Below are 25,920 nucleotides of genomic sequence, written 5' to 3' on the forward strand. Positions count from 1 at the left end.
AAGAAAATAACATTTTGCTGTTAAAATATAAATCGAAAGTCTTTTTAAGGGGGGTTACACTATGTACAAAATAAGCACTGCTTTCTGCATCTCAGCAGTCCCTTGGGTAAGTTAGCTTTTGTGTATGTAACTACACTTTGTCCAACATTTTTGACAGTACTCTCTCTGGCACCACTGAACTCATTTAACGCCCCTGGAGCACTAGAAAAGTCTTGAGGTTCTTCGGGAAAAAATCAGAGATGTCTTAGTTCATTATACAAAACTCATGGTGATGCCCATCAGGCTCTAGTCTAAGGGGACAGACTTACCCCACCCCTGATGTGTTACTGCTGTACCGGTGGTCCCTTCAGATGCCCACTCTGCTCAGATTTGAAAAAAAAAAAAAAGGAAAAGAAAATCCAACTCAGACCATCAAAAGAAGCAACTTTCCATTTAATCATTCTACATGGATGTTGACTTTTAAAAAAAGTTTTGTCTGGCAAGAAAACCTAAACAGTCCCCATTGTCCAGACCCCTGGCCTGCCCCACTGAGGCTGCAGTGATGTCTCCCGGAACCCAGTGGCACCAGTAGAAAAATGCCTGCAGAATACAGAGGACAACAACAGCTCTCTTGTCTTCAACTAGCATTCCATCTGCTAGGTGACACTACTGCACTAATCAGTTATAGTAAAATAAATTATTTTTATTTGATACTTTCAAAATAATACACATCTATGAAAAATCAAAATTCAAAACCAAAAATTATCCTGCAAAATTGAAGGATGAGAAAGAGTTGCTGAGCCTTTCTTGAAAGAATCTCTGAAGAAAATGAGTTTTCCCAGTTTGTTTAGACAGGGCGTGAGCCTATCCCTTTTTTCTTCTGGGAAATAACCCTCCTAGGCTGCAGTGGACTTTGAGTCATGAAAGGAGGACTTGGTATATGTGCCGATGGTTCCGCGATGGGTCCCATTGCTGGGAATGGGTAGCCGGGCTCCTTGGTCCACCTGGCTAGTTATTGGGAGGAGTCATGCCTTCTCAGGTGTCAATGAGCAGGCTCACCACTGAGCGGATTTTGCAGGCAAACCATCGCCTGAGGGGACAAAAGTATTGATAGTGGAATTGTTCAAACTCGGGGGTCTGGCGGATATCGCGGAAAAAGGCAATGTCAAGGTCAGACTCGGTAAGGATGATCAGGAGGAGGAGCAAAACAAAGAGGAGTCCCATGGTCACAAGGAGCAAACGGAGGACACTTAAAACAAACTTATTCACCTGTTCCTCCTCTGGCCCGCTGTGCCCCTGACACAGGGCCCTCAGCTCTCCTCCCAGGGCCTCCACCTCTGCAGCAGTTGGGGTGCTGGCCTCAGACTCCTTTTCTTCCTCAATGCTGCAGGTGGCTCCATTGATCTGCCGGGAGAGCAGCATTAGCTCCAGGCTGTGCTCAGCCACAGGGGTGGGCAGCACGCTGTCTGCAGGGCTGTAGGCCTCATCCGCAATCACCGCTACTCGCTCATTGCTGTCTGCCCGGCTGCTTCTCACATGAGGCAGAAAGGTGTCCCCGTGGGAAGAAGAACGCACCGGGGTAGAGTGGGCACTGTCCCGTAGGGACTCCAGGCCTGGAAAGGCAACAAGAACACGAATAGGCTCTCTGGATCCCAAAGCATACTCTGCTGTCCAGTAGCACCCATTCTTGTTTGGGTGCTCCTCTGCATACCCCAGTAATAGTAGCAGTGGCAACTACATTGTTTTGATACAGCAAGAAGAGGACACAAGCAGCAGCAAAACAGTGGCCATTTTTGGAAGGTTTTTCTTTTTGTTCACAGATTTGACTAATTTGTTAAAGATTCTGCTTTTCCTGCCTTGGGTATCTTCAGCCTGGTTTTAGCCCCAATTAGAGGATCTGAATTACAGATTGCCCCTGATGCAGAGCTGGGGTCATGGTTCAATAATCTGAAGTCTGCCTCTTGGGTGGAGATCCCTGAGAAGCAGGAAAGAAGAAGGGAGGAGGCAAATGTATTTTGCCTACTTGGACTTCATCGAATACTGATTGTTAAGTACTGATTATCGGGCTAGGGATGTAGCTCAGTTGGTAGAGTGCTTGCCTAGCATTCACAATCCCCACCACCATCAGAAAAACAAAACAAAACCCAAAAAACCTATTATCCTTGTAATAACCCAGCATTCAAGGTCTTGAGCTCATGAGGCATTTGTTAGGAGTACTGATCTTCTGACCCCTAAAACTACTCATTATTTCTTCTTTCTCTGATGGAAAATTCCTCTCCTTCCAAGGGTCTCCCAGGGCTGCTTTTCTGGCAGGAAAAAAACAGGAACTGTTTATACCCTCAGTCAAGCAGCAGCCACGTATGAGTTACCACGTATGACCCACATCTCAGTGCTCCCCAAAAGTGCTTCTTGTTTCAGGCTCAATGGCTGCATTTTCTACTACTGGCCATCTTGGTGGTGCCAAAGTGACTCTCCTGGCTTTTGTAGCCCATGATAAGAAAAGCAAATTCCCTTTTGTTGCTCTGAATAGACCCTGATGCACCAAGTTTATAGACTGCACCAGGTTCCTAGCACATTAAAAGTTTGACCCAACCAGGGCTGATAAGGCAGTTGTCTGGTTTAGGACTAGCTCTAGAAATCCAAAGGTCTCACTTAAAAAGGTGTCGGTAACCTTTGCAGAGTGGCTCAGCTTCCTGGACTCCCTCCTAACTCAGCCACGTACACCTAGGCAGCCCCCCTGAGCAGCTTGGTGGAGCCCCGACTCAGCACAGGCACAGTTAAGGATTCTTCAGAGGAACGGGCCCTGGAATTGTTTCTGAGTGAGTAGGGGTGAAGGGTGAGGATTAAGGCAGGGCACCCACTATCCACTCTTCCTCCCAACCCCTCAAATTGGTACATTTGCCATGGCTCTCAACTTCTGCTTTCAGAAGCTCCTTATGTTCCCAGCTGTACATCATTTTGTACTTATGCTAAAATTTTAAATTTTTGTATGTTTTAAACTTTTTCAAGCACTTTGGTTTTCAGTCTTTCAAAAACTCCTTATGGGGCTGGGGAGATAGCTCAGTCGGTAGAGTGCTTGCCTTGTAAGCACAAGGCCCTGGGTTCGATCCCCAGCACCCCCCACCAAAAAAAAAAAAAAAAAACCAAAAAAAACCTCCTTGAATTAGTGAGGGTGAGAGGTTACAGAATTTGCCTGAAGCTGCTAATGGCAAAGCTAGGGGTGGAATCTAAGCCTGTCTTTCATGTTGCTACTGATCATATAGTCGGATTCCAAGGGATTAACTCCACAACCTGCACCTGCCCTAGATTTAGGTCTTAACTGCCCAAGAAACTTATGAAATGACATGAAATAAAGAGCCCCTGTCCCTTCTTCCAGAGCTCTCAATGCTCCTTTGACCTTCATTGTATTACCAAGTATTTCTCCCTGATGCCTCCATTGGCACATGTGACAACAGAAATACGTACCTTGGAGTATGTCATGGGTCACTGATAAAACAAACACCAAGGCTCTGGTAGTAGCATGTTGCTGGCTTGGCTTTTTTCCCAAGCACTCCTCTGTCCCCTTTCTCTGGAACCTCAGCACAGGGCACCCAACATCCTCTCAAAGGTCGCTCCCCTAACAAGGACAGCTCCAACTGCCAGATCTTCCAAAGCATGACCAGCATTGCTGCCAGTAGTCACTTCAATGCAAACTTAGCTTGGCCTACAATTAAGCCCTAAGCTGATTGGGTAAGGACAGGCAGACACTGTGACATCAGAGAACAAGTCAAGAGGGTCACCAGAAGCCCCATTATATTGAGTTACTGGTGCTCTCAGTAAACAAGATAACAGGTATGTATTTCCAGTAGCTAGCCTGACCACTCGATTGCTCAGGAAATATTTGTCTTCTCCCTTAACAGCAGATCTCACCTCTAAGTTTGTTATTCAATGTCAGGTTAGTCCTGAACAAGAAATTGTTTTCACTATTGTAGAAACCACCACCCACCCTGCCCTTCATCAAACCTATTGGTCTGGGATGGATGGGGTGAGTGCTGTGGGAAGGGTCGAGGCTAAGTGTGGCACAGCAAAACAGGAATACATCTTTTTACCTTGGAGTTGCTTCAGCTGACTCCCCTGCCCAGAAGTGGCTCCCAATGAGCCGGGGGTCACAGTCGACAGGACCCTACCCTGGAGCCGGGGCCCCATCCTCAGGATGCGCACGCTTAGGGGCCGAAGGCAATGATTAGTCAACCGGAGCTGAACGCTGACTCTGGTGTGAATCTTAATAAGACTTTTCCCCATGGTGGCCCAGGAAGGCGGATACTTCTTTAGTGGAAACCAGTTGATCTCTTCAGGGAAACCAGCCAGGCAGAGGAGATACAGAGAGGAAAAGGATGGAACGCCAACTAGGGACAAAGGATTTTCACTGATCTCATGCCACAGCAGCCCCTTAGCAGTGTGTCCTGTGCTGGAGAGAGAAGGTCAGTTCCCTGAGCATCAGGCTGAGCTGTGAGGAAGGAGCAGCTTGGAAAGGCCAATGTTATCTCGGCACTGGATTTAGTAGTCAGAAGTGCTTAGAGCCATAAAAAGTAATGCTTCTCCAGCCAGTAGTTCTTTCCCTGAGGCCCATTTAAGGGCCAGCCTCTCAGAGGATGAGGGACGGCAGAGGGCAGGGACCAATCCCAGAGGCTAGGCGAATCAAGATTGTGCCAGGAAATCTAGGATGTAAAGTCGCAAAGGCATTAGGCTTATCCAGGCTACTCAGGAACATGAAGTCATGCAGTCCACACTAGCTTTGGGTTGGGTGGCTCTGGGGCTGGAAATGGAATGTGCCCCATCTTCTCTTTGCCTCCTGCTGAGTGGTGCCCCATAGGGCACAAAAGAAGAAGGGAACCGGCATACTTGAGACTCATTTTAGTGTCAGTCCTGTGTTGATAAAGTGTTATGTTGGTATTTCCAAGAGCAGAGGGTAGCTACCCAATTCAGTCTTTTTTTTTTTTAAAGGGCCCTTGTTCATTGAGATTACAAAGTTTAATTTAAACTAATTTTATGTTAATGTTTTTGTAATTTTCTTCTATTGCTTTTGGAGATAGCAAGTGAAGCTTCTCTGGAAAAGTCAAATGGTTTCTGAAATACTAATGCATGTGCTCTGTGGACTCCAAGATCTCTGATGGCACATGCACCAGTTTCACATGTCCAAGAGTAAGTTCCCAGGGGTTTTGGTTGATTGTGCCCTTCTTCTGAGGCCTTCATAATAACCCTCAAGGCCTCTCCTTGCTCAGGCAGGGTGGACAATTAGGGTTAGTTGTGTTTGTTAGAACTTTTAAAGACAAGGCCTCTTTTTGAGAGAGAGTGCAAATGAATTCTTGCTTCACGGAAAATATTTTTTTATTTCCACAGGCTTGGTAGTCCTGCACTGATAAAGTCATTTAACTACTAAAGTCATATTTTTTTCCACATCCAAATGAGATGTCTACCTTCTTCTCCCTTGCCCCTCCCTCCACCCTATGAGGGTCATTCCTACCATAGCCGTTCCTACCTACCCCACCTAAGCCAATGAGTCCTGTGAGGGCCATGTCTGGGAACACAGGCTGTGCTTGTTTACAGGCACCCTTGGCATGGGGTGTGAGGAGCAGGTTGGTTTGGTGAGTAGCATGTGGGAGGCTGCTGAGCCATAATCTGCCAGCTGGGAAGTTCTATGAGGATGTAATTTTGAGGAAGTACTCTGGCCCTTCGGAGTCTGTCCTCCTTAGCAAGTCCTCCCCACAGCACCTCCCCTGGCGTTTCACAAGCAAGGGTGGAAAATTTGGAGAAGGAACCTGTAGCTGCAATAGGAGAAAATAGGTTCTGTTTCAAAAGTGAAGAAATTCACTTCCCAGAGATGTATGCCCCTGAGAAGAGGGACAGCAAGAGCTATGCTCCATCCTCCAGCTCAGCGAAAGATGGGGGAGACACAGGAGGCTATGTCTGATGATGGTCACATCTCTATACCTCCACAACACGCACAGTGATTATCCTTGGTAGTTTGCAAGGCACTCTCCCACACCCTGCTCCATTCCACAGTGTGGGTGACAGGCTGAGAAGCCACCTGCCTCGGAAAGTGCACCGCTGAGCTCCCATTCAAACCTCAATGTTCATTCCTGCTAGGGCTCTTGGCACTGTGCTTGCTGCCTGCCTTACTTAGGAAGTGCTTTATGGTGCTCTTTGAAGTACTTTGCATATATCAACTCCCTTGCCACCCAAGGGATAGGCAAGGGAAATGTTCCTGTTTTATAAATGGAGCAACTCAGATACTCAAATAATTAACTTGATGGTGGTTGTCTAGCCAGGCTTCTCAACTCTGGAAAGGAGTTACATACTCTATGCAGGAGATACATACTTAGGTGATATGATGACACATCCTGAAAAACTAAATACAAACCAGAGATCCTCCAAGGGAACAGCAGAGCAACACTTTTCCTAACCTGAGTAGTTCCTCATTTTCAGTAACAAGCAACATTCCCGCAGAAAGGGCAAAGGGCCTTCCCTCTCCAGCTTCCACCCCATTAATTCCAGGAGAGAGAGATTTCAAGCAGTCCTGCTATTTGCCGTCCTCTCGGTTCTTACAAAACATCATCTTTGAGAATGACATCAGTCAAATTTATACCCAGTCTGTGAACAGTGAACCAGGTCCATGGCAACAGCGAGTGGGCAGTACTCTCAGTACACCTCCTAACTGAACTGACTACCCAGCATAGAGACTCAGCTACCAGGGTGTCTAGTTCGGTAGATACACAGAATTTCTCTTCCTGCCTCCACCTCCCCGAAAGGGAGGGAAGGGTGGAGAGAGGTAGAGGGTGAGAGCCGTAAGTTCAGATAGCAACAGCACAGATGGCTACAAATGAAGGACAAGGTGGTGGCAGCTACTGGAAGACTTGGGAACAAAGTTTTCATTTCTTGATTAACTGTCTCATTCATCCTGATCATATAAGCTTGGAGACTGGTCAGATCTAGGAAATGAAGGGAAGGCCTCTTGACAGAAAGCCATTCTCAGAACTTCATGGCACCTGGCAGACCCCATCTCCTCAGATCTACATCCTATCCTGGACCACAGTATGGTGAGACGCCCCCTCATCCTGTATCCAGCTGGTGTTCCCATCCTATGGGTATCATCTTCCAATCTGCTGCTGGGCTCTTTCTTTTAAGAAACTTACTGTTGTCTCAAACGCAAATTAGCTTCTTTTCAAGGGCCCTGAATTTGGCCAGGTCACAACACGGAGGGACCCAGCATCATCTCCAGGAGCTCAGGCTCACCTTCCATGATGGAGATGTGTACAGCTCTTCTGCGGGTCCTGGGGACACTGCTCAGCCGTGGGCCATGGGTTATGGAAGGACAGCTCCGGCTGGGAACCATCCCTGCTCTGAGATGAAAGGAAAAGAGAAATCCTTTTCACTCATTGAACAGACAGATGTAGGTGTGGGCTTACAGAATTGCTTGTCTGTATTAAATTTGAGTCCTTTTTTTAAAAATATTTTTTTAGTTGTCAATGGACCTTTATTTTATTATATGTGGTGCTGAGAATTGAACCCAGTGTCTCATACATGCCAGGCAAGTGCTCTACCACTGAGCTGCAACCCCAGTCCTGGGGTCCTTTTTATTTTTATTTTTTATGTAATGCTAGGGATCAAACCCAGGGCTTCACACATGGCAGGCAAGCACTCTACCACTGAGCCACATCCTGAGCCCTTGGGTCCTTTAAAAACAACGAAAAATCTTTAGTACCTTCTCTTTGCCTTTGGCTCCTAGATCCTAATCAGAGATTCTGTTTCACATTCTATCTCCTCCTTATACCCCAGACTCACCTAAACTGTTCGTTAGTGGGATAAGAGTGCCATTGGGTCTTGGGGGACAGGAGTGTCAGGGAGTGGAGCCCTAGGATGAGCAGTACTCCTGAGAATGTGCCTGATGACCCATGTTGGCAGCCTCCCCGACTTCCCACAGAGGCTGCTGCATGGGGGCTCTGTGTACAGAGGCAGTCAGCAATGTTCCATTCTCAGAGGCTGGCCCCAGATCCTAGTCTTCTAGGCTAATCACATTCTTTCTGAGTCTTACCCATTTCTAGGAGATAGGCTACTGGAAATACATGAATTATGAATATATATGAGGCATGTATCCTGAAACTATTTTAGACCCAGTGTGGCAGGGCTGTGAGGCTATCTCTGGCTTCCTGTAATGGATGCATTCCAGAACCTATGAAATATTGCTGCTTTGTCACATGCTCTGTGGTCTGTGATCAATGTCAAGATTTGGGAGAACAGAAGGGAATCACAGGAGGCAGCACCTAGGTCTGTGTACTGTCTGCAAGTAGCCAACCCTCTCTTGTTTTCTGTCATGGGTTAAAGACTTTTCTTCATTCCTCCAGTTGGGACAAATTTCTTCACTCTTCTGCCCTATTGTCCTGCCTCTCTTGGTAGCCATTGAGACCAAGAGCTTCACGAACTTCAACTACTAGGTCTTTTGAGATTCTGGGATCTGAGCTGGAACTGGTTTTGGGGAAGCCCCTGGCAGCCTACCTGTGTATTTCCGGTGGCTCTCGTTTGATCTTGGCACTCGACTCCATCACTTCCTTTGCAACTCGGCCACTATAAGTAATATAATAAAAATAAGCAGAAAGAAATGAGAAGGTGTTCTAGGACTTGACTCCTTTCTAAGATCTCACGTACTTTGGTTGAATAAGGAAATGGCCTCTTTGGCCTACCCCTTCCCCAATGCTTTGGTCACTAAGAAAGGTTTGCTTGCCAGGGTGGAGTTCTATGTGTCATGACAGCCTATATTAAGGAGTTCTCTTCATCTCTGGAATCTTCCATTATCATTGAGAAATGATTTCTCATTGCCCAGCATTTCCAAGAACATTACCAAAAACAATCCTTTAGACAGGGAGACATTAAAAGAATCACTGTTATAATTCTTATGTGTCTGTTGTTGTAAGGGAAGAAGAGACACATTTAAGACCCTACAGACAAAACGACTGTAGGGAAGGAAAGAAAGGGTTAGAAGACAGGAAAATTGGATGGAAACCCCAGGCTATTCTGAGACTTCCTCACTTTCTTAGTTCTCAAGTATAAGGCCCAATGAATAACTGTTCTCCACAGAAGTTCAGAAAATAGATCCATAATGGTTACTTACTGTCACTATTTACCTGTATCGGAACCGGCTCCCTTTAAAGAATAAATTGCTGCTGGACACTGTGCGGACTTGGCTTGACTTCTCCAGCCTGCAGCAAGGCAAAGTCCAGTGTGACAGATGGCCTGAACCTACCTCATACAGACTAAGGCAGCATATTCCCAGCTCCTTCCAAAGGCCACATGAGAAAACTTGCTTCAAGAAAAAGCCCTATGTAGCCTGAGCTTGTCTAACTCTCATTTAGGATCAGAGGCTGTGCTCACAGCCAGCTGCCCTCCTGTCTCAGTGCTTGGCAGTCACAAGGAAGCCTATTTTAATGTCAGGAGAGTGCAAGCCCCTGAGAAGGTTCATGGAATTGACTAGGGGAACTGAAGAAACAGTGTTAGGGATGATGGTCTGGTGAAAAACAGAATGCCATCCTTCTAATCTCAGCCATGCCCAGCCATGCCATTTATTAGCAGTGTGACCTTAGACCAGTCTTTTTATTTTTTGTAGTACTGAGGTTGAACCCAGGGCTTCATGCATGCTAGGCAAGTACTCTACTACTGAACTACCTGTCCAACCCTTTTTAAATTTCATTTTTGAGACAGGATCTTGCTAAATTGCCCAAGCTACCCTTGAACTTATGATCCTCCTGCCTCAGCTTTCTGCTGGAATTACTTGCGCCACCACACCCAGCCTCAGTCTTCCTATGTACGAAATAATGGAATTGGGACTACTTGACCTCAGAAGTCCCTTCTAGCTCTAGTATTTGATGCGTTGTGTTCACCTCTGGGTAATTGTGGGTGGAGAAGAGGGTAGGGGCTGCCCTTCCTGTTCCATTTTCCTGATAGGGAGTCCTAAAATGCACTCTTTTAATAAAAACTCAAAGAAGTCCTGTAGTGAGGAAACCAGCAAAACTTTAATACAAATTCCATCATTTATTTGAATTTGGAGCCATCCTGCCTTCCCAGATTACCTATTTGACATCAGTGAAACTACAGGGAGCTAATGTGGAGATTTGGGAGGGCCGTGGGCAATGTAAAACATCCTCTTGGGTGACTTTGCTGATCCCATTAGTTCTCTGACCCTTAGAAATGGAAGCCCGGAAAGAGTTGCCCAGAGGTCTCCAAGACCTGACTGCCCTGCAACACTTCCGGGGTGCCCATAGTACTAATCCAGCCAGGAGCCCATCTGGGTCTGACATTTCTGCCATGAGTGGGCAGTGAGTATTTAGGGAACTGTCCCCATAATCCATGAACAGTTCCTAGAAGACACCACCCTTTCCACCCCCATCCCAGGGCTCCGTGAGGACTCAGCCTACTTGCCCTCCTGCCTCAGGAGGATTTTGAGTCTGACCCAGCTCCCTTCAAGGCAATAGGCCATGGGGGATGGAGACCTGTGTGTGAGAGATGTTGAAAATAGGCTGAAATGATTGGTTGTTACCAAAGGCTTGATGTAACTCAGATCTGACCCAGGCTGGAAGCTTTAAACAATTAGTACAATAAGGAGGCAATGGAAAACTGAAAAATGACCTCAGTTTCCAGTGTGGGCGGGGGTAGAGTTGTGTACCAAAGGAAAAACTCAGAAACTGAATTTGGTTACAGGTTTAGAAGCAAACTTCTGTTCTCATGACAGGTGGAAAACAAAGGCTTTAAGAACAGGTGCTGGAGACATGAGAAAACAGGAGACAAAGAGGTTGCTTCTTTTTGTATTAGACTATTTAGCAGAAAGAGAATGCTTCCAAATGTATCATCCCCAGGGCAATGATGGCTCAGTGTAGAGCTAACTCTGGCTTTTCTCTCTCTGTTGGGGAGACCCAGGGAACCCCGTCCTTCCTGGGCTTTTTCTCAGTCCCACAAACAAGAGTTTGCATCTCAAGTTGCTTCTCTCCAGGTTCATGTAACTGACCAACCCTAAGCTCTGTCATCAAAGGCAAAGGGAAGATGGTAGCAAAAGAAAAATGTTTTCTTGGCCTTCTCTTGACAGCAGGGACTGAGCAGGAGGGGAATTTGACCATGCTAAAGTCTCTTCTGAGTGTCCTCTTCACAAGATGAAAGAAGGCCCCTCAGGTTAGAATTCAGGCTGCCTATTTGGTTCATCCTGGTGCTGGTATCAAATGCACAGTATTTTTAGCAGTTCAGAAAGCCTATCCAAGAAATAACCTCTGGAGCAATGGCCCTGGAGCAGCCAGCAGGTAACAAAGTCTGCTCACTGGGGAGAAGGATGGTGCCCAGTCAGCCCCAGGTAAGTCTGGTCTCTCCAGGATCCTTCAGGGGCATTTGATGATAAGCAAGGCTCACCCCAAGTAGCATATACCAACTGTCTTGCCTTATCCTAATTAAAACACATCTTATTAAAGCATAAATTTCTATCTTTCCTCTTTCTTTCTGGCACAGGGGATTGAACCCAGGGATGCTCTACCACTGAGCTACATCCCCAGCCCTTTTTATTCTTTTTTTAAATTTTGAGATAGGGTTCCACTAAGTTGCCCAAACAGGCCTTTAACTTACAATCTTCCCATGTGGCTGGGATCACAGGTATATGACACCACCCACTGCTCCCTAATGCTTTTATAACTTGTTTTTGGTTTTTTTTTTTTTTTTTTAATTATGGTTGCTTGGAATTGCACACAGGGCCTTGTACATACCAGGTAAGCATTCTAGTACTGAGCTACATCACCAGCTCACCAGTTTTGTTTTTTTTTTTTTTTTTTTTTTCAGTACTGGGGACTAAATCCAGGAGTACTCCACCACTAAGCTACATTTCCTAGCCCCTTTTAAAATTCTTAAATTCTGAGACAGAGTCTCACTGAGTTGCCCAGGCTGGCCTTGAACTTGTGGTCCTCCTACTTCAGCCTCTTGAGCTGCTGGGATTATAGCTATGTGTCAATGCCCAGCTCCCACCACTTTCTTTATCAAAGAAAATGAACACAAATACCTCTCACACTTCACAAAATTATTTAGTAAGTACAGTTTGCCTCTGGCCCAAACCTGGCTTCCCAGTTCTGGTTAAGCCCTTGCCCCTCCAGTTACCCCACCCTAGGTACTTGGCCTGTCATGGTTATACCTTTGGTTGTGACACAACATGAGGGGCTGGTATCAATCCCAGCTCAGCACTGGGAAACCCACCAAGAGACAGACTTCAGAGTTTCTCCAAAGAGTGGGGCTGGGGCCTGGGACCAGGGGGCTGCTCAGGATTGCACCTGATCCTTTATCAAACTGTTGTGTTCTAGGCCTTCCAAGGCTCTGAATTACTCCACAATTATTCAAATTAGACACCCTTTGTCTGGTCCAGGCCTTACCCAAAAAGGTCCAGAATTACTCCACCACTGGGGACTGTCCAAGAATATCTCAAGGCAGACCCATGGGCAACTTAGCAGAAATATATTCCCCAACTTTGGCTCTGTACCTCCCAGGGGGCACAAAGACCCAGAAAAGGGTCTGAGTTTTACTAGGAAGGTAGCCTGGTTATCTCATGTCTCCATGTCTCCTATCTAAGTTTCTCATGGTTCACCTGCCCATCTTGTCTTGAAAAGCAACATTTGTGACTTTGCCTCTGATAAAGATGGTCCCCATCACATGTCCACTCACTTGTAGAAGGCTTGGTTCTCAATTCCGCATTTCCAGAGGTGCTTGCAGGCTTCTGGAGTTGGAGCAAAATATGTGAGAATAATTTTCTTTTCCTGCAAAAAATTTCACATAGAAATCACTAAGTGTGGATGGAGAAATGAAGGTGAAGTAGCCAGGAAACTGCCCTCTGCACTGCTGGAAGCCCCCAGCAGCTGGCTAGCTGGAAGAGAAGATCCAAAAGACGAAGTGGGGCAGAGCTCAGTTCAGTGCATCACCTAACACCTGGCAAGTCCAATCAGTGTAAGTCTCAGCTGTCATGAGTTGATCCAGGAGAGCCATTGGTGAGAAGTGGCATTTACATCTGGAATTTCCATATGTGGAAAAAGAATCTCATTTTGACTACATTTCCTAGAGGAAGGGATCTCTCGGTGAAACCTCTGAGTTTCATCAGCATACCTGAGGAAATCTGTGCTCCAGAACCTTTACACCCCTCATATCTCACCTCCAGGTCTTGACTTGATCTTGGCTGAGCATGTGGGTGGCTTAGCTCTACTTGGACCCCTTAGGCTTGGCTCTAGACTTCAGGAACCATTGAAGTGCCCCAGCCCTCCCTGAAGAGAAGGAACCAGCACTCACCTCTTTCTGACTTACATATAAATAGAAAGTCTTTCCTTCAAATTTCAGCTTGGTCACCTCATTCCTAGAAGCACAAAAAGAGTACCTGTCACCTTGACTGGGCTGCTAGTTCACAGCTAAGTCTGTAGATGCACAGCCCACCCCAACTGGAAGGGGTTCCAGGCACAGACACAATTTTAGCCAAAATTAGAACTGAAACAAGACAGCAGCGCAGTGGCCTTAGAGAACAGTTGTTGGAACAGTTCAATCCACAGTTCTGGTCAATCACACTATAGTAATAGGGTGATAGGAGGATTTCGGGCTCATCAACAGTGGCTGTAAAAGGGAAACATTTGCATGGAAAGTGAGTCTAGGTAGAGTGTCCGGGTCATTTCAGGATTTGGTTCATAACACAGGTGCATTATCTGGATGGGACTGTCAAATGTAAGATGCCACAGGTAGCTGATGAGGCCAAAGTTCAAGATACAGCAAATAATGAAATACAATGCAACCAGGTTCTGAGGGAGTTGAGTCTTTCAGGTGACTGTGCCACTGGATGGAAAATGCAGTTTAATGCAGACAAATGTCAAACAATCTCAGGGAGGGGGCGGGGCAACATACCAAAGAGAGAGAACAGATTACATGGAACAGTCATGCAGCGTACTGACCAGGAAAGGGGCTTAGGGGTTATTGTAGAAAAATCCTTGAAGCCACCAGCCCAGTGAATGGCTGCAGTAAAAGAGGCAAACAGGATACTGGGGTACGTCACCCGCAGGACAGACACAAATCAGAAGAAGTGACATGGTTACTGTACATGGCACGGCCTAGACCTCATCTCCACACACTGCTTTTAGCCTTGGTTACATTTACAAAGTGGAAAAATTACTAGGGCCTTAGGTGGATGTCCCTGAGAGCCAGAGAACTAGGCCTTGGCATCAGTTGCTGCTCACTTCACTTCTATCTGCCCAACACAGCTACCCTCAAGAGTCACAGGCCCTCTACCCCTCATTGGAGTTCCCGTTTTTCTGCCCATTTGAGACCCCAAAGGAGGTCTGATCATGCACATCTGTCTCCACTTTGCTTCTTCCTCTTGGTAATTTCTAGGGAGATTTCCTCAATTTCCTAGTAAGTAGAAGAAAGGTAGTAAGAACTACATACTCAATTTATAACTTCCGGGGACAGAGAAATTACATGTTCTTTGTGGTCCTGCAAATCATAGTTGGGCCAGGATGATAATCTACAACTTCTGACCAGCAGTTCTGAGCTAGAACCAGCCATGTGGCATTCCCTCCATGTTTGATTTCCTCTCATTCTCTCTCTTAGTCAATCGATCAATCTCACATACTCACATAGAATACAATACATATCCCATAGTTAATATACAGGCAAGCACACAGATCATTTAGGCTCTATCAAGCAAGATAGAAAGTAAGGGTTTTCTTTTGACGGTGAGGTTGGGTTTACATCTGTATTATAAAGTTGAGACATAGTGAAGGGACTTCTTGAAACGGTACAAGAAAGGAAGAATAAGGTCTGGGAGAACTAGGAAGAAGCAATGTGGCTTCTGGAGGGGAAGGGATAACTCAGAGACTGCAAGTATCTATCCCAGTGCTTCTTACTTGTTCCTAGCTAATTGTGTCCTGTAATAGGGCCCTCATGAGACAACTACCCTGGTCAGAACGTCACCCTCTAAGGAACATTGAATATCCCAGATATATCCAAGCAGTAAATGATGCACGCTAGGAGAAATGTGGCCTGATCCTGGTCATTGTCTTTTTCTGAAAAGTATTGTATTGGACAGATTTCAAATCCTCACATCTTCACCCAGAGAGCACAATGAAGCAAGCCCACTTGAGGAAGCCAAGGGAAGCTGGTATGTTGGATAACTTCAGGCAGTAGGCTGCTTTACAAATGGGACCTAATCCTGCATATCTGAAGAGCAGTTTCTCTAGCACTGTGGTTGATCATTATATTGCCATTCTTCACAAGTACAGTCTGAGTAAGAAAGATGACTGGTGTCTTCCCATCAGTTCTAAAGAGGGCAGAGGAGGGCAGAAACCTACAGCACTCCAGAAGAAAGCCTACTGGAAAGCAACTCTGTACACAGACCCTTCGTGTGCTCTTCTGGAGAAGGTAAAGGAATGAAGACAGGGAGCAGGCTTTGCTACTGAGCTCTACTGGACCCAGGGAAGCCATTTATCCAAACCCATTGGAGTAACCAGTTAGTTTAGACATGGCAGGCTGAGGCCTAAGCAGGCACAGAAATCACAGGGACTTAGTAGAATATGCAAAATGTCCTGGGGAGGCTGACAATGTTTGCAGGGGCCAGCCAGTCAAAAGGGTTCTAGTATAATTCAAATGGCAATCAACAAATTGAAGTCTTCCCAGCCATAAAGAACAGTTCCCAAACAAAATAAAGGCAGGAGGAAAAGCAGTTTCAAGAAGCTTCAGTTGAGGCAGAGGCTCTTGCCTGCCAGAAGTGTGAGAGGAAAGGGGAGAAAAGGAAGAAAGAGCGTGGACATGACTCCTACAGGTGAAAGACACTGAAGGGCTAAAGAGGAACAGAAGTGAGAGCAAGCAGCATCTAAGCTCTTGCAGACCAGTTGCCCACAGTGGAGGTTTGTCTGAGAAGGGTGTTTTGCAGAGTAATAGGATGACTTATCTGCCCTAGCAGTCATGGTCTGTGTTGTGAGCCCCTCCCTTGTTAGCAGAGTAGATAAGGGAGTTGGGCCATCTATGGAGATGCTCTCAATCAGCCTCAAGAGGGTTGGCAATGGTCCTTAGCAGGTAATGGCACCAAGGACTCAGTTCTCTTTGGATGCTTGCTTCCCTAATATTGGAGCCAGCCCCAGGCCTCCCCAGAAATCAAACATCCATAGCCTTGCTCTCTCTGGAGAGGCTGTTGGCTCTCAGGGACAACCTTGTGGAAGAATAGGATCCCTAGGAAGAGACCACTACCTTCATCAGTTACCATTCTCAACACAAGGCTTTGGAGAGGGCTCTGAACCATAATTGCCCAATCACAGACAAAGGACATGGGAACCACAGCCCCTCCCCAGTTAGTGAGATATAATGAGCCTATTTTGGAAATGAAGATACTCACCATTTAATGAAGTGGACCCTCTTGTTTCCTTGAAGAACAACAAACCCAAAAGGAGTAAAGGCCAGAAATGCAGCATTTCCTGACACATCCTGCAACATAGAAAGACTTCTCATTGGGGTATTGCAGGCATAGAGGTGAAAGGGTGAGAAACACAGTTCTTCATAGGGAGGCAGGGTTACTACCTCACAGTAGGTCACAAAGGGAAGAAGCAGGGAATTTGGAATCACTAGACTATGGTTCAAGTCCCCTTGCCACTCGCCAGCTTACTGAGCCTGTTGCCCTTACCTGGAGGCACCAACCTAAGAAAGTTATGAACTACCAAAGAGAAATCCCATGCATTGGTGGTAAGATTGTACAAGGGTGTACAATTATTAAACACAGACTTAAACATAGAGTTACCATATGATCCAACAATTCCACTCCTTGGCATGTGCCGGAGAGAAATGGAAACATGTCCATACAGAAACTAACACATGGATGTTAACAGTAGCACTATTCATTATTATCCAACCAGCAGTAACAGTCCAATCCATTTTGCAGTAGAAAATGTCCACCAACTGATAAATGAATAAACAAGTGAAATATTATTGTACAATGGAATATTCTTCAGCAGTAGAAAGGAATGAAAAACCAATATATGCTACAACATGGATGAACCTTGCAAATATCATGCCAAGTGAAAGAAGTCCACCTATAAGTGATCACGTGTTGAATGATTCCATTTATATGTACTGTCCAGAACAGGCAAATCCAGAGAGACAAAAAGAAGATTAATGGTTGCCAGGGGTTGGCGGGGAAAAGGTGGGATAGTGCCTGCTCATTGGTATGGGGGTTCTTTTGGAGGGGGATGGGTCATGAAAATGTTCTAAAATTAGATAGTGGTGATGGTTGCTTAAGTCTGTGAATATACTAAAAGCCACTAAATTACACACTTTAAATGAGTGGATCGTACATGAATTATATCTCAAAAAGTTATTATTAAAGAGAGAAGCAGGGCTGGGATTGTGGATCAGTGGTAGAGCACTTGCCTTGTATGTGTGAGGCACTGGGTTCAATCATCAGCACCACATAAAATGAATAAATAAAATAAAGGTATTGTGTCCATCTGCAACTAAAAAAAAATTTTTAAAAAGAGGGAGAAGCAGTTATCATCATCACGATGGCCCTATGACACTGGGTTCCCTCAGGAAAGTTTAGCTGAAGAGAAGATAAGCAGCAATTGACTGAGTAGAACAGTTGCCACCAGTCCTGAGGTGCCTGAACCAACAAACAGGGTCTCCTGATCACTGGTCATCAGTTTGTAAATATCAGGCTTGAGTTTCTGCTGAGCCAGTGGGAAGATGAACTCCATGAGGAGGGGACTGATTGAAAGATTATGGGCCTTCTTTCGTGATAAAGTTCAGGTGAGACTCTACTGTCAGGCTGTGTGGTAATAATGGAGATGGCCAGAAAATTAAGCCATGAAATTGGCCAATCATGTCTGCAGAAGAATTTTCTGGGTCACAGTTCAGCTGGTGCTATGGAGCTTGTGAGTGGAGGCTGTGGTTGCTAGACCAGATTGGGCTGAGGGTTGGCTCTCCTGGTCCCTTGCCTTCAGAGTCTGCTACCTGGCATAGATTTTCAGCCTGATCGGCACTAAGAAAATGGGGGTGGGGGAGGAGCTGGGGAGATAGCTCAGTAGGTAGAGTGCTTGCCTTGCAAGCACAAGGCCCTGGTTCAATTCCAAGCACCGCAAAAAAAAAAAAAAAAAAAAAAAAGAAAGAAAATGGGGGCCTCTGCAGGGCCTGATGAGCCTTGCCTCAAGGAAAATGCAGGTTTGCCTCTAGGAGTCATGCAGGTGTGAGTCTCTGGGCCTGGGGAGTAAACTAATTATATATTTTGCAAACATTTATGATTAATGTATTGTTATCATTGTCCTTCCCTTTGGGTCTCTCAAGATCCAGACACTTGGCTGCAAGCATGGTGTCATTTAACCCATGGGCAAAGCAGAAAGTTTTTTAAATAACTATAATGAGACACTGTGTGGCCACAGGGCTGGATTTCCTCCTGCCTGTCATCAGTGCTTGGTGGTGGTTATTGATATCAAAGAACCAGGCACTGCACACAGACACTATTCCTGCCAGGAGGCACTAAGGCTATCCTGGCTGACTTGGCAGAGATATGGACCAGAGCAGGGTGGCCTTTGCAGGGAGGATGCCTGGGAGGCAGCCTGCCTTGGATGGAAGGTGGGTGCCAGGCTTTCCACTCATTGTGTAAGCAGGACTCAGGGAAGTCCTAAAACTGTAGACTTAGAGACTCCAGGGTGGAGACCTCATTGTGAGGTTAAATTGTTCTTCCTTGTGGAAAGAGCTTCAGTCTTGGTGTATGATCCCAGCACTGCTTATTATTTGCTCTGTGATTTGCTTAACTTCTCCAAACCTCAGTTTTCCTCACTTCTAAAATAAGGACAATAATAACTAGAGAAACGCTACCTTCTGACATTAGGAAGAGGGCCGGAATGCCTCACTATTAGGGCATGGCCAGTGGTGTTCTTGGAGGAGGGATGAACTTGCATTCATCGTTCATGGTTGGGGTAGAACACACCATCAAACTTGACCTACATCAATTTGGCACCATTAAGGGTCACCAAGATGACCATAAAGGGAATGTTGAAAATCAAAGCACAGACTGGATATTAGAAATAGGAACATCAGTCCACCTTTGCCCAGTCCCCATAGGTTCTACTTCCAGTTATATGCGAAGCAGCCTTCTGCCAACTGCCAATGAAGAGGGTCTCCTGATGGAGTCAAGACCATGGCACTCTTGGTTGTAGGGCCCCTGGGGTTATCCTGTCCCTTCTCTGGAGAATGATTCAAACTAAGTGAGTCTTGGATGAAGCCTCTTATTCTTGAAAAACCCTAAGAAAGATGACTCCATGTGCTCTTCCAGACACTTACACTCATTTCTAAAAGAGCTTATGGTTGGGGACCTTAAGTCAGTCATGAAAAATCACCATTTCAAAATACTTAAACTTAGCCACAAGAAACTAGAATGGAAGGGAAGAGAAGGCAGTGGTACCCTCTAAGAGACTGGGTGGCACCTTAATGACAGCTTGGAAATGCAATTCTTCGTGGAAACTTGCCATCTGAGTGTCTTTGGTCAAGTTCTTCATTTCAGCAGTGAAATCTATCACCCTCTCTACAGCACAACCAAGAGGGGCCCACCCATGGGTGGGAGGATCACCTCACACCTTTCCTGTCCTGTTTCTCTGAAGTCAGGAGCAACTTGTCAAGATGGAGGAAGGGTTTCTTATTTAGAGAGGAGGGTAGGGGGCTGGATGATGAAAGTAATGATCCTATTTTAAGGTCAGAGAAACAGTGCAATTTTATTTTTTGTTATCTAATCTGGATCCTCCTATATTCAATTTTCTCCTAGTCTATACAGAGCAGATATAAACTAGTAAACTTAAAATTTTTTTAATGATGATTCCAGAAATTTTATAGGTCTGTGTCCTCTCTATATCAGAATTGCTGATGACTGGGAGGGGGTAAGGGAAGAATGGAGGAATGTTGGATTCTGTAGAGGGAAATGAGGGCAGAGGGGGAAGGAAAGATAGTGGAATGAGATAAAAACCATTACCCTGTGTGCATGTATGATTACATGAATGTTGTCACTCTACATCATGTACAACCAGAGAAATGAAAAGTTGTACCCCATTTGTGTACAATGAATCAAAATGCATTCTGCTGTTATGTATAACTAAATAGAACAAACAATAATTTTAAAAAAAAATTGCTGGTGACTGAAGCTTGGTTCCTAAATAAATGCCATACCTATAGAAGGAAGACCATGAACAGTAATTGAAAAAGCACAGTATTAAGACCAGACAATTCTAGGTTTGAGTCTCAGTACTGTCTTAACCAGTAACTAAGCAAAGTACCTTCAAAGACTCAGAGTGCTTATCTAAAATAAGGACATGTCCTTGATAATGACATTGGAAAGCTTGTGATAAGCCAGTGGCTTGGGAGGCTGAGGCAGGAGAATCACAAGTTCAGAGCTAGCCTCAGCAACTTAGCGAGGCCCAGTTTCAAAATAATAAAACGGGCTGGGAATGTGGCTCAGAGGTTAAGTACCCGTGGGTTCAATCACTGGTTTAAAAAAAAATAAAGATTGAGATTGTGTATGAAAGGGCCTAGCACATGCAGAGTTTCAGTAAGTGGCACTTTTGAGATATACATGATAAAAAGATCAGGTAGAGGCTGGGTATCTATGGTGGGTCTGACTACTTCATGAACCTTAGCCTTTACAGTGCTGTGCTACAGGAGACCCAAGGAAAACAACTAGCCTTGGGGCCAACTGGGATGGAACAAGATGGTAGTTAAGGCTGGAGAGGCATCAGGGCTAGGGAACATGTGCAACAATGGGTTTGGGCAGCTGGGGGCTTCCACCATGAGGGAGGGGACTGAAAGTTGAGGCAGAGCATTCAGGACAGGCTTGTGAAAGTTTGGAGTTAGGGTCTCACTGCAAACCAGCTAGCTAAAGGAATGCTCTGGCTGCTCTGGCCAGGGTTTATGGCTCCTCCTTCCGTCCTAGGACCAGACAAGGATACTCTGAACAGAAGGAAACCATCAGTGTGCACAGGACAAACAGCAGCTTCTTAATCTGTCCAGGAGAACAGAGCCCAGCTGAAGTGTTGTTCTGCTCTCATTTAATTATCAAAACGATTTTTCTTCTTCTGTCCTCCCTAGGGCTGCATGCCCCAGATTCCCTGGGCCCAGTAATTGCCTCTCTGTTAATAGAAATCATCAGTATTTATTACACCAAGTGCACCAGCTTGTTTCAGCTCTCCTTGTAGCAACATTAAGGGGAGTGCTTAGTAGCACATCATTGAAGTGACTCTACTTAATGGTAAGAGTAAAGACTCTGGAACTGCTCTCCTTGCTCAGGAGGGCTGAGGGAACCATGACCAGAACCTAATGAGGGAAGCCAAGGGACCTTGTGTGGGGTCTGCAGCAGGGACCTGACAAGCTCCCAATAAGCAGAGGCAAAGGGCCCAGGAACACGGAAGCCCAATGAGATGACCACTCCCACCTCTCCCAGAGTAAGTTTCCTGGGGGTTTCTGTTTTACATAGGGTATATAACAGTGGGAAGTGACCAGAGTATGAATTCTTCCTCTGCCACTCAGGTCTGGTGAACTTTGGTGTCACAGAACATCAGCTTTCTTGACTATAAAACAAGGAGAATAACATCCACTCCCTCCCCGCAAAGCTGGCTGAGGATTCAATTAGAGATGATACAAAAGGACTTCACTGGGCCTGTGGAAGAAGGTGAGCCACATTCTTCTCTTTCCCTCCTTCCCTTTGCCCCTCCTCCTCCCTCCTCCTTTCCAGGAATCCATGCTGTGGAGGTGATAGGATATACAGAACTGGGCTGGACATAGGGTATGAATGCTGGTTTTTCCCTGCAGCCTCTTTAGCCTCTCTATGCCTAATGATGGATAAATTTACCAAAGTCAAGGCTGAGCCAGGAGACCCACAGTTGTGGGGTGCATGTGTATTTGGGCTGGTAACCAGTCTGGCTGCCATTCTACATAGCTTCCAGACCCCTATGGGCAACAGTGAAGAATCCCACCCACCTCTATTTAGTTGCCGTGCTTGGGGGTCACTGCCTGCCCACCTCTATGCTGCAAGCCCAGCAGGGACTCCTTTCATGTGTGGCCTCAAGTGGACCAGGCAGGTTTGGGCTCAGATGCAGACATGACCTCCACACCTTCTACTAACTAACATCTTTAAGCATTTTTATGTTTTTAGGTCCTGGAGTGACTCAGCAGCTCAGGAAGCAGTTATTGAACATCTACCGTGTACTTAATCACAGATAAGAAAAGTGAGGCTCAGAAGCCTCCCTCCAAAAACCTCAGTGAGTAGGAGACAAGGACTGGAGGCTTGGGCCAGCTGCTCCCCACCAAACTCTCACTTCCATGGGATCTCTGCTGAAAGTGTCTGAGCAGCTGACAGAGGGGGTTTAAATCACTTCTGTTACATTACTTAGGAAGCTTTGCTTATTTGTAAATATTTGTATATCAATTCTTTGGTATAAACCAGCATGGATATGTTTTCTGACAGTATTGGCCCCAAGAACATAGGGGGGGCTGGATAGCAATAGGCTGTGCTAGTGGATAGGGAATGTGGGGTGTGGAAGACAAGCAGGATTTCAAAATGCCAGGATGTTTTAAGGTTCATATTAAATCCTAGGCAAGGATAATTCACCATCATTTCAGTAAGGAGCCAAGGGAAACACTGTTCTATCCCCATGTCACTGTGTCCCTTAGTTTTTATTCTATTTGTTATGTGAATTATGTCCTCCTTTCCCCCAAATTCATATGTTGAAATCTTAACCCCCAGTACCTTAGAATGTGACCTTATTTGAGGAGAGGATCTTCACAGAAGACCTCAGTTCAACTGAGGTCATTAGGGTAGGCCCTATTTAATTTAACTGGTCTCCTTATAGGACAGGAGATTTTGGACTCTTACAAACATAGGGCAGACAGTGTGGAGACACAGGGAGAAGACAGGCATCTATAAGCCACGGAAAGAGGCCTGGAACAGATCCTCTGAAGGATCCAAGCACATCTGTAGCTTGGATGTAGGTTCCAGGTTTCTCTATGATCTAGGAGTTCGCACTGTGTTCCCCACACTCCACAACAGCTCTGCCTGTCCATAGGGTGGCACTATGAAAAGGAAATAAGCCCTCCGAAGGAACCAACCCTGTCAGCACTGTGATGTCACGCTTCCAGCATCCAGAACAGAGACAATACGTTTGTGTTGTTCAACCTCCTGGTCTGATACTTAGTTATTATGGCCTAGGAAGGGAACAGCTGTTCTTTTAATTTTTGTTTGAAACTTAGTTTCCTCTCACCTACCAGAAAGGTTGATGTCTTCCAGTTCTCAGCTGGCACCATCTCCTTCAGACAAGTCGGAGAACTGGTTTGTTTGTTTTTGTTTTTTGGGATATTGGGGATTGAATCTAGGAGCATTCTATCACTGAGCTATATCCCAAGCCCTTTTTATTTTTTATTTTGAGATAGGGTCTTGCTAAGTTGCAGAGGCTGACCTCAAAATTGAGATCTTCCTGCCTCATCCTCCCAAGTGGCTGGGATTACTGGAAGCACTAACACACCCAGCCACAGAGCTGATTTTACTGGTAGTGCTGTAACTTTTTTGGTATTGAAAAGACAGGTAGAAATGTGCAGAAACTGAGGCAGAGATCAAGAGTTCAAAGCACCAGGGACAGGAGGATGCAGTGGAGGGAGACAGAGAGAGATGACAGGAAGAGGCCATGGGTCTCTGCTGCTCTCAGCAGTGACTGGGGCTGCCAGTGAACATCTCCAAAATGCCAGACAAGTGTGAGTAATTACAGAGGTTTCTCTGGGTGCAACTTCCCCAGCTGGTTCCCATCTCACACTTACAGGCACATAATGGAATTAAATGTGACTCCACTGCAGTTCCGCCTGGTGACTTACGCCACTGCAGTCAATAAAACCTGTTCTTGGAAAGAAACTAGATTATGGGTCAGGGAAGGGTGGGCAGTTGCTGAGCGCCTCTGATCACTCCCTGTGGGGGGCCTTCTACATTCCTCTTCTCTTCATTTCCACCAAATTACCCACTGCTGCCCAAGTAGGGCCCAGTTTTGGATTTGTTATTTAGATTGACTTCGTTTCTGATGCTCTGACATTTATGTGACACCACAGAATTATGCAGTATGGAATCCAGAGGAGTTTTCAACATTTTCTCTGGCATCTATCACTGGAAGAGCAACTCCTGCATACATTGAAGGGGGCTGTGAGCATAAGCATGTGGTCCTTTGCTCCTGTCACACTCCAGAGGAGGCACAGTCAGTGCAGTCTCCCACATGGGGACTCTTACCTTACATGGGTGAGGATCCACCCCGTAAGTCTCCAATGTCTGTGCTTTTCTTAAGAAGTTCAACTCTGATGTTGCTGGTGTTTGACCACTGGAATAAAGAAAATGAGATGATTTTAGGGCTTCCTGTTCTCAGAGTTTCCTCTGAGGTAAACTGTACTAAAAAGTGCTCTGGGTGAGCCACATACCTCCAGTTTTCCATAGAATATGATCCCTCCTTGGTCTTAGGAACAACTTCAGGGATTCAAGACTAGAGTCAAGACCTTCAGATGAGGCAGGCTACATAATGAATCACCTGGGCTGAATGTGAACAATAGGGAGTAGTGGGGACTATGCTCAATAGGGAATGTTCCCCCGCATCTAATGAATGCAGCTGTGCCTAAGCTCTCAGATTATAAGCACATGAGAGAGGTACTGATTTTGTGGTATTTCACAATTTTGAACATTGTGGGGACAAAGCACATCTGTAGCTTGGATGTAGGCTCTAGGTTTTTCTATAATCTAGGAGATCACACTGTGTTCCCCACACTCCATAACAGCTCTGCTTGTCCATAGGGTGGTACCATGAAAAGGAAATAAACTGGAAAAGGAAAAAATCAGCTCTGGATCCCAGCCATCTTCAAAGAGCCCTTAGCATCACTCTCTTCCCGGCGGCCTCTTTTGCAGCTGTGTTGATAAGCTCACCACAGAACCAGGGACAGGATCACCATCAGGCTCTCACATGGGTGCAGAGCCCTGGAAGAGCAGATGGGCTTCTGCAGATGTGGGCTTGGCTTTGGTGTGAGGAAGGGCAGGCAGCATGATGTCATTAACTCGGATGGCTGGTGGGCAGGACTGAAAGTTGCTCATTTCTAAGTTTATCATTGGCCAAGTAATATGGCAGGGAAGGAAGACAAGTTCACCCAAGTGAGAAAGAGGCCGGTGTCCCTCTGAACAGGCCTCGCTCAGCACCTTTATATGCCATCCTCTGTGTTACTTGCTGGAAAATCTACCAAGAAAAAAGGCACATGCCTGGGCTCTCAGGAATTCGTATCAGAGTTGGAGAAAGGAAGCACAGAAATGTTTTTTACACTATGAAGGTGAGGCTGGACCTGGGTCAGTACATATTAGTGTGAAGGCTGACTCCTGTCTGCCAGTGAACCCAAGATACAGGAAAAATACTTTTTGTGGCAGGCAAAGGGCTTGGCACCAGAGATGCCCAGAGCATCACTGTATCTTCCAGGGAGTATCCTCATTCCCTGTGTATAGGGTGGTGGGCATTGTGGGCTCCATTCACCCTGGATTGGCCAAAATCTTAGGGCCCCTGCCCCCAAAGCTGGCATCATTTCTTGGGGGAATCTCCTGCCTTGAACAAGGTTTCTGGAGGACTCTCCTCTCTACTACCCTCTGGGCAGTTCCTGCTCATCCCTAGTGTGTGAAGGAACTGTGAGACCTCACACAGGTCTGTTTAATCTGATCTTACCACAAGGGGTCACTATTTCTCCAACAGAGTGATGAGAGGAACCATGGGGCCCTGCACAGGGAGAGGTGGAAACACCCAAGATGATAACCTTTGATAGGTATCTCTGTTCCTCTAGAGTCTGGAACCTGGCTTGCCACCCACAACGGGCACAGGGACTGTTTACAAAGGC

At 45.9% G+C, this 25,920-nt stretch overlaps 1 protein-coding gene and 1 long non-coding RNA gene across 10 annotated transcripts in view; one reads left to right on the top strand and one right to left on the bottom strand.

Annotated features, from left to right (window-relative positions):
* Positions 1 to 25,920, bottom strand: part of FRMD5 (FERM domain containing 5) — a 331,122-nt gene that overhangs the window by 2,065 nt on the left and 303,137 nt on the right. For 2 of the 8 annotated variants that reach the window (XM_079127782.1, XM_079127787.1), the window contains exons 7-14: positions 24,293 to 24,380; positions 16,391 to 16,479; positions 13,309 to 13,372; positions 12,694 to 12,785; positions 9,138 to 9,212; positions 8,512 to 8,580; positions 7,252 to 7,358; positions 42 to 1,592 (exon numbers count right to left, since the gene is read on the bottom strand). In XM_079127782.1, the coding sequence (XP_078983908.1) occupies positions 1,015 to 1,592; positions 7,252 to 7,358; positions 8,512 to 8,580; positions 9,138 to 9,212; positions 12,694 to 12,785; positions 13,309 to 13,372; positions 16,391 to 16,479; positions 24,293 to 24,380 (1,162 nt within the window). In that variant the 3' untranslated portion in view covers positions 42 to 1,014. Of the gene's footprint in view, positions 1 to 41; positions 1,593 to 7,251; positions 7,359 to 8,511; positions 8,581 to 9,137; positions 9,213 to 12,693; positions 12,786 to 13,308; positions 13,373 to 13,955; positions 14,043 to 16,390; positions 16,480 to 24,292; positions 24,381 to 25,920 lie in introns of those variants that run through there. The other 6 variants (XM_079127786.1, XM_079127785.1, XM_079127784.1 and 3 more) reach the window with 6 other exon arrangements.
* On the top strand, positions 3,142 to 24,282 carry LOC306654355. Of its 2 annotated transcripts, none has more exons than XR_013761942.1 (3): positions 3,142 to 3,810; positions 21,556 to 23,772; positions 24,118 to 24,282. It is a non-coding gene; the product is annotated as an uncharacterized lncRNA (long non-coding RNA). The 2 variants fall into 2 exon arrangements; XR_013761943.1 differs by having other exon boundaries at positions 21,556 to 21,697; positions 22,181 to 24,282.

Source organism: Sciurus vulgaris (assembly GCF_902686455.1).
Source record: "Sciurus vulgaris genome assembly, chromosome: 2".
NCBI classification, from domain to species: Eukaryota; Metazoa; Chordata; class Mammalia; order Rodentia; family Sciuridae; genus Sciurus; species Sciurus vulgaris.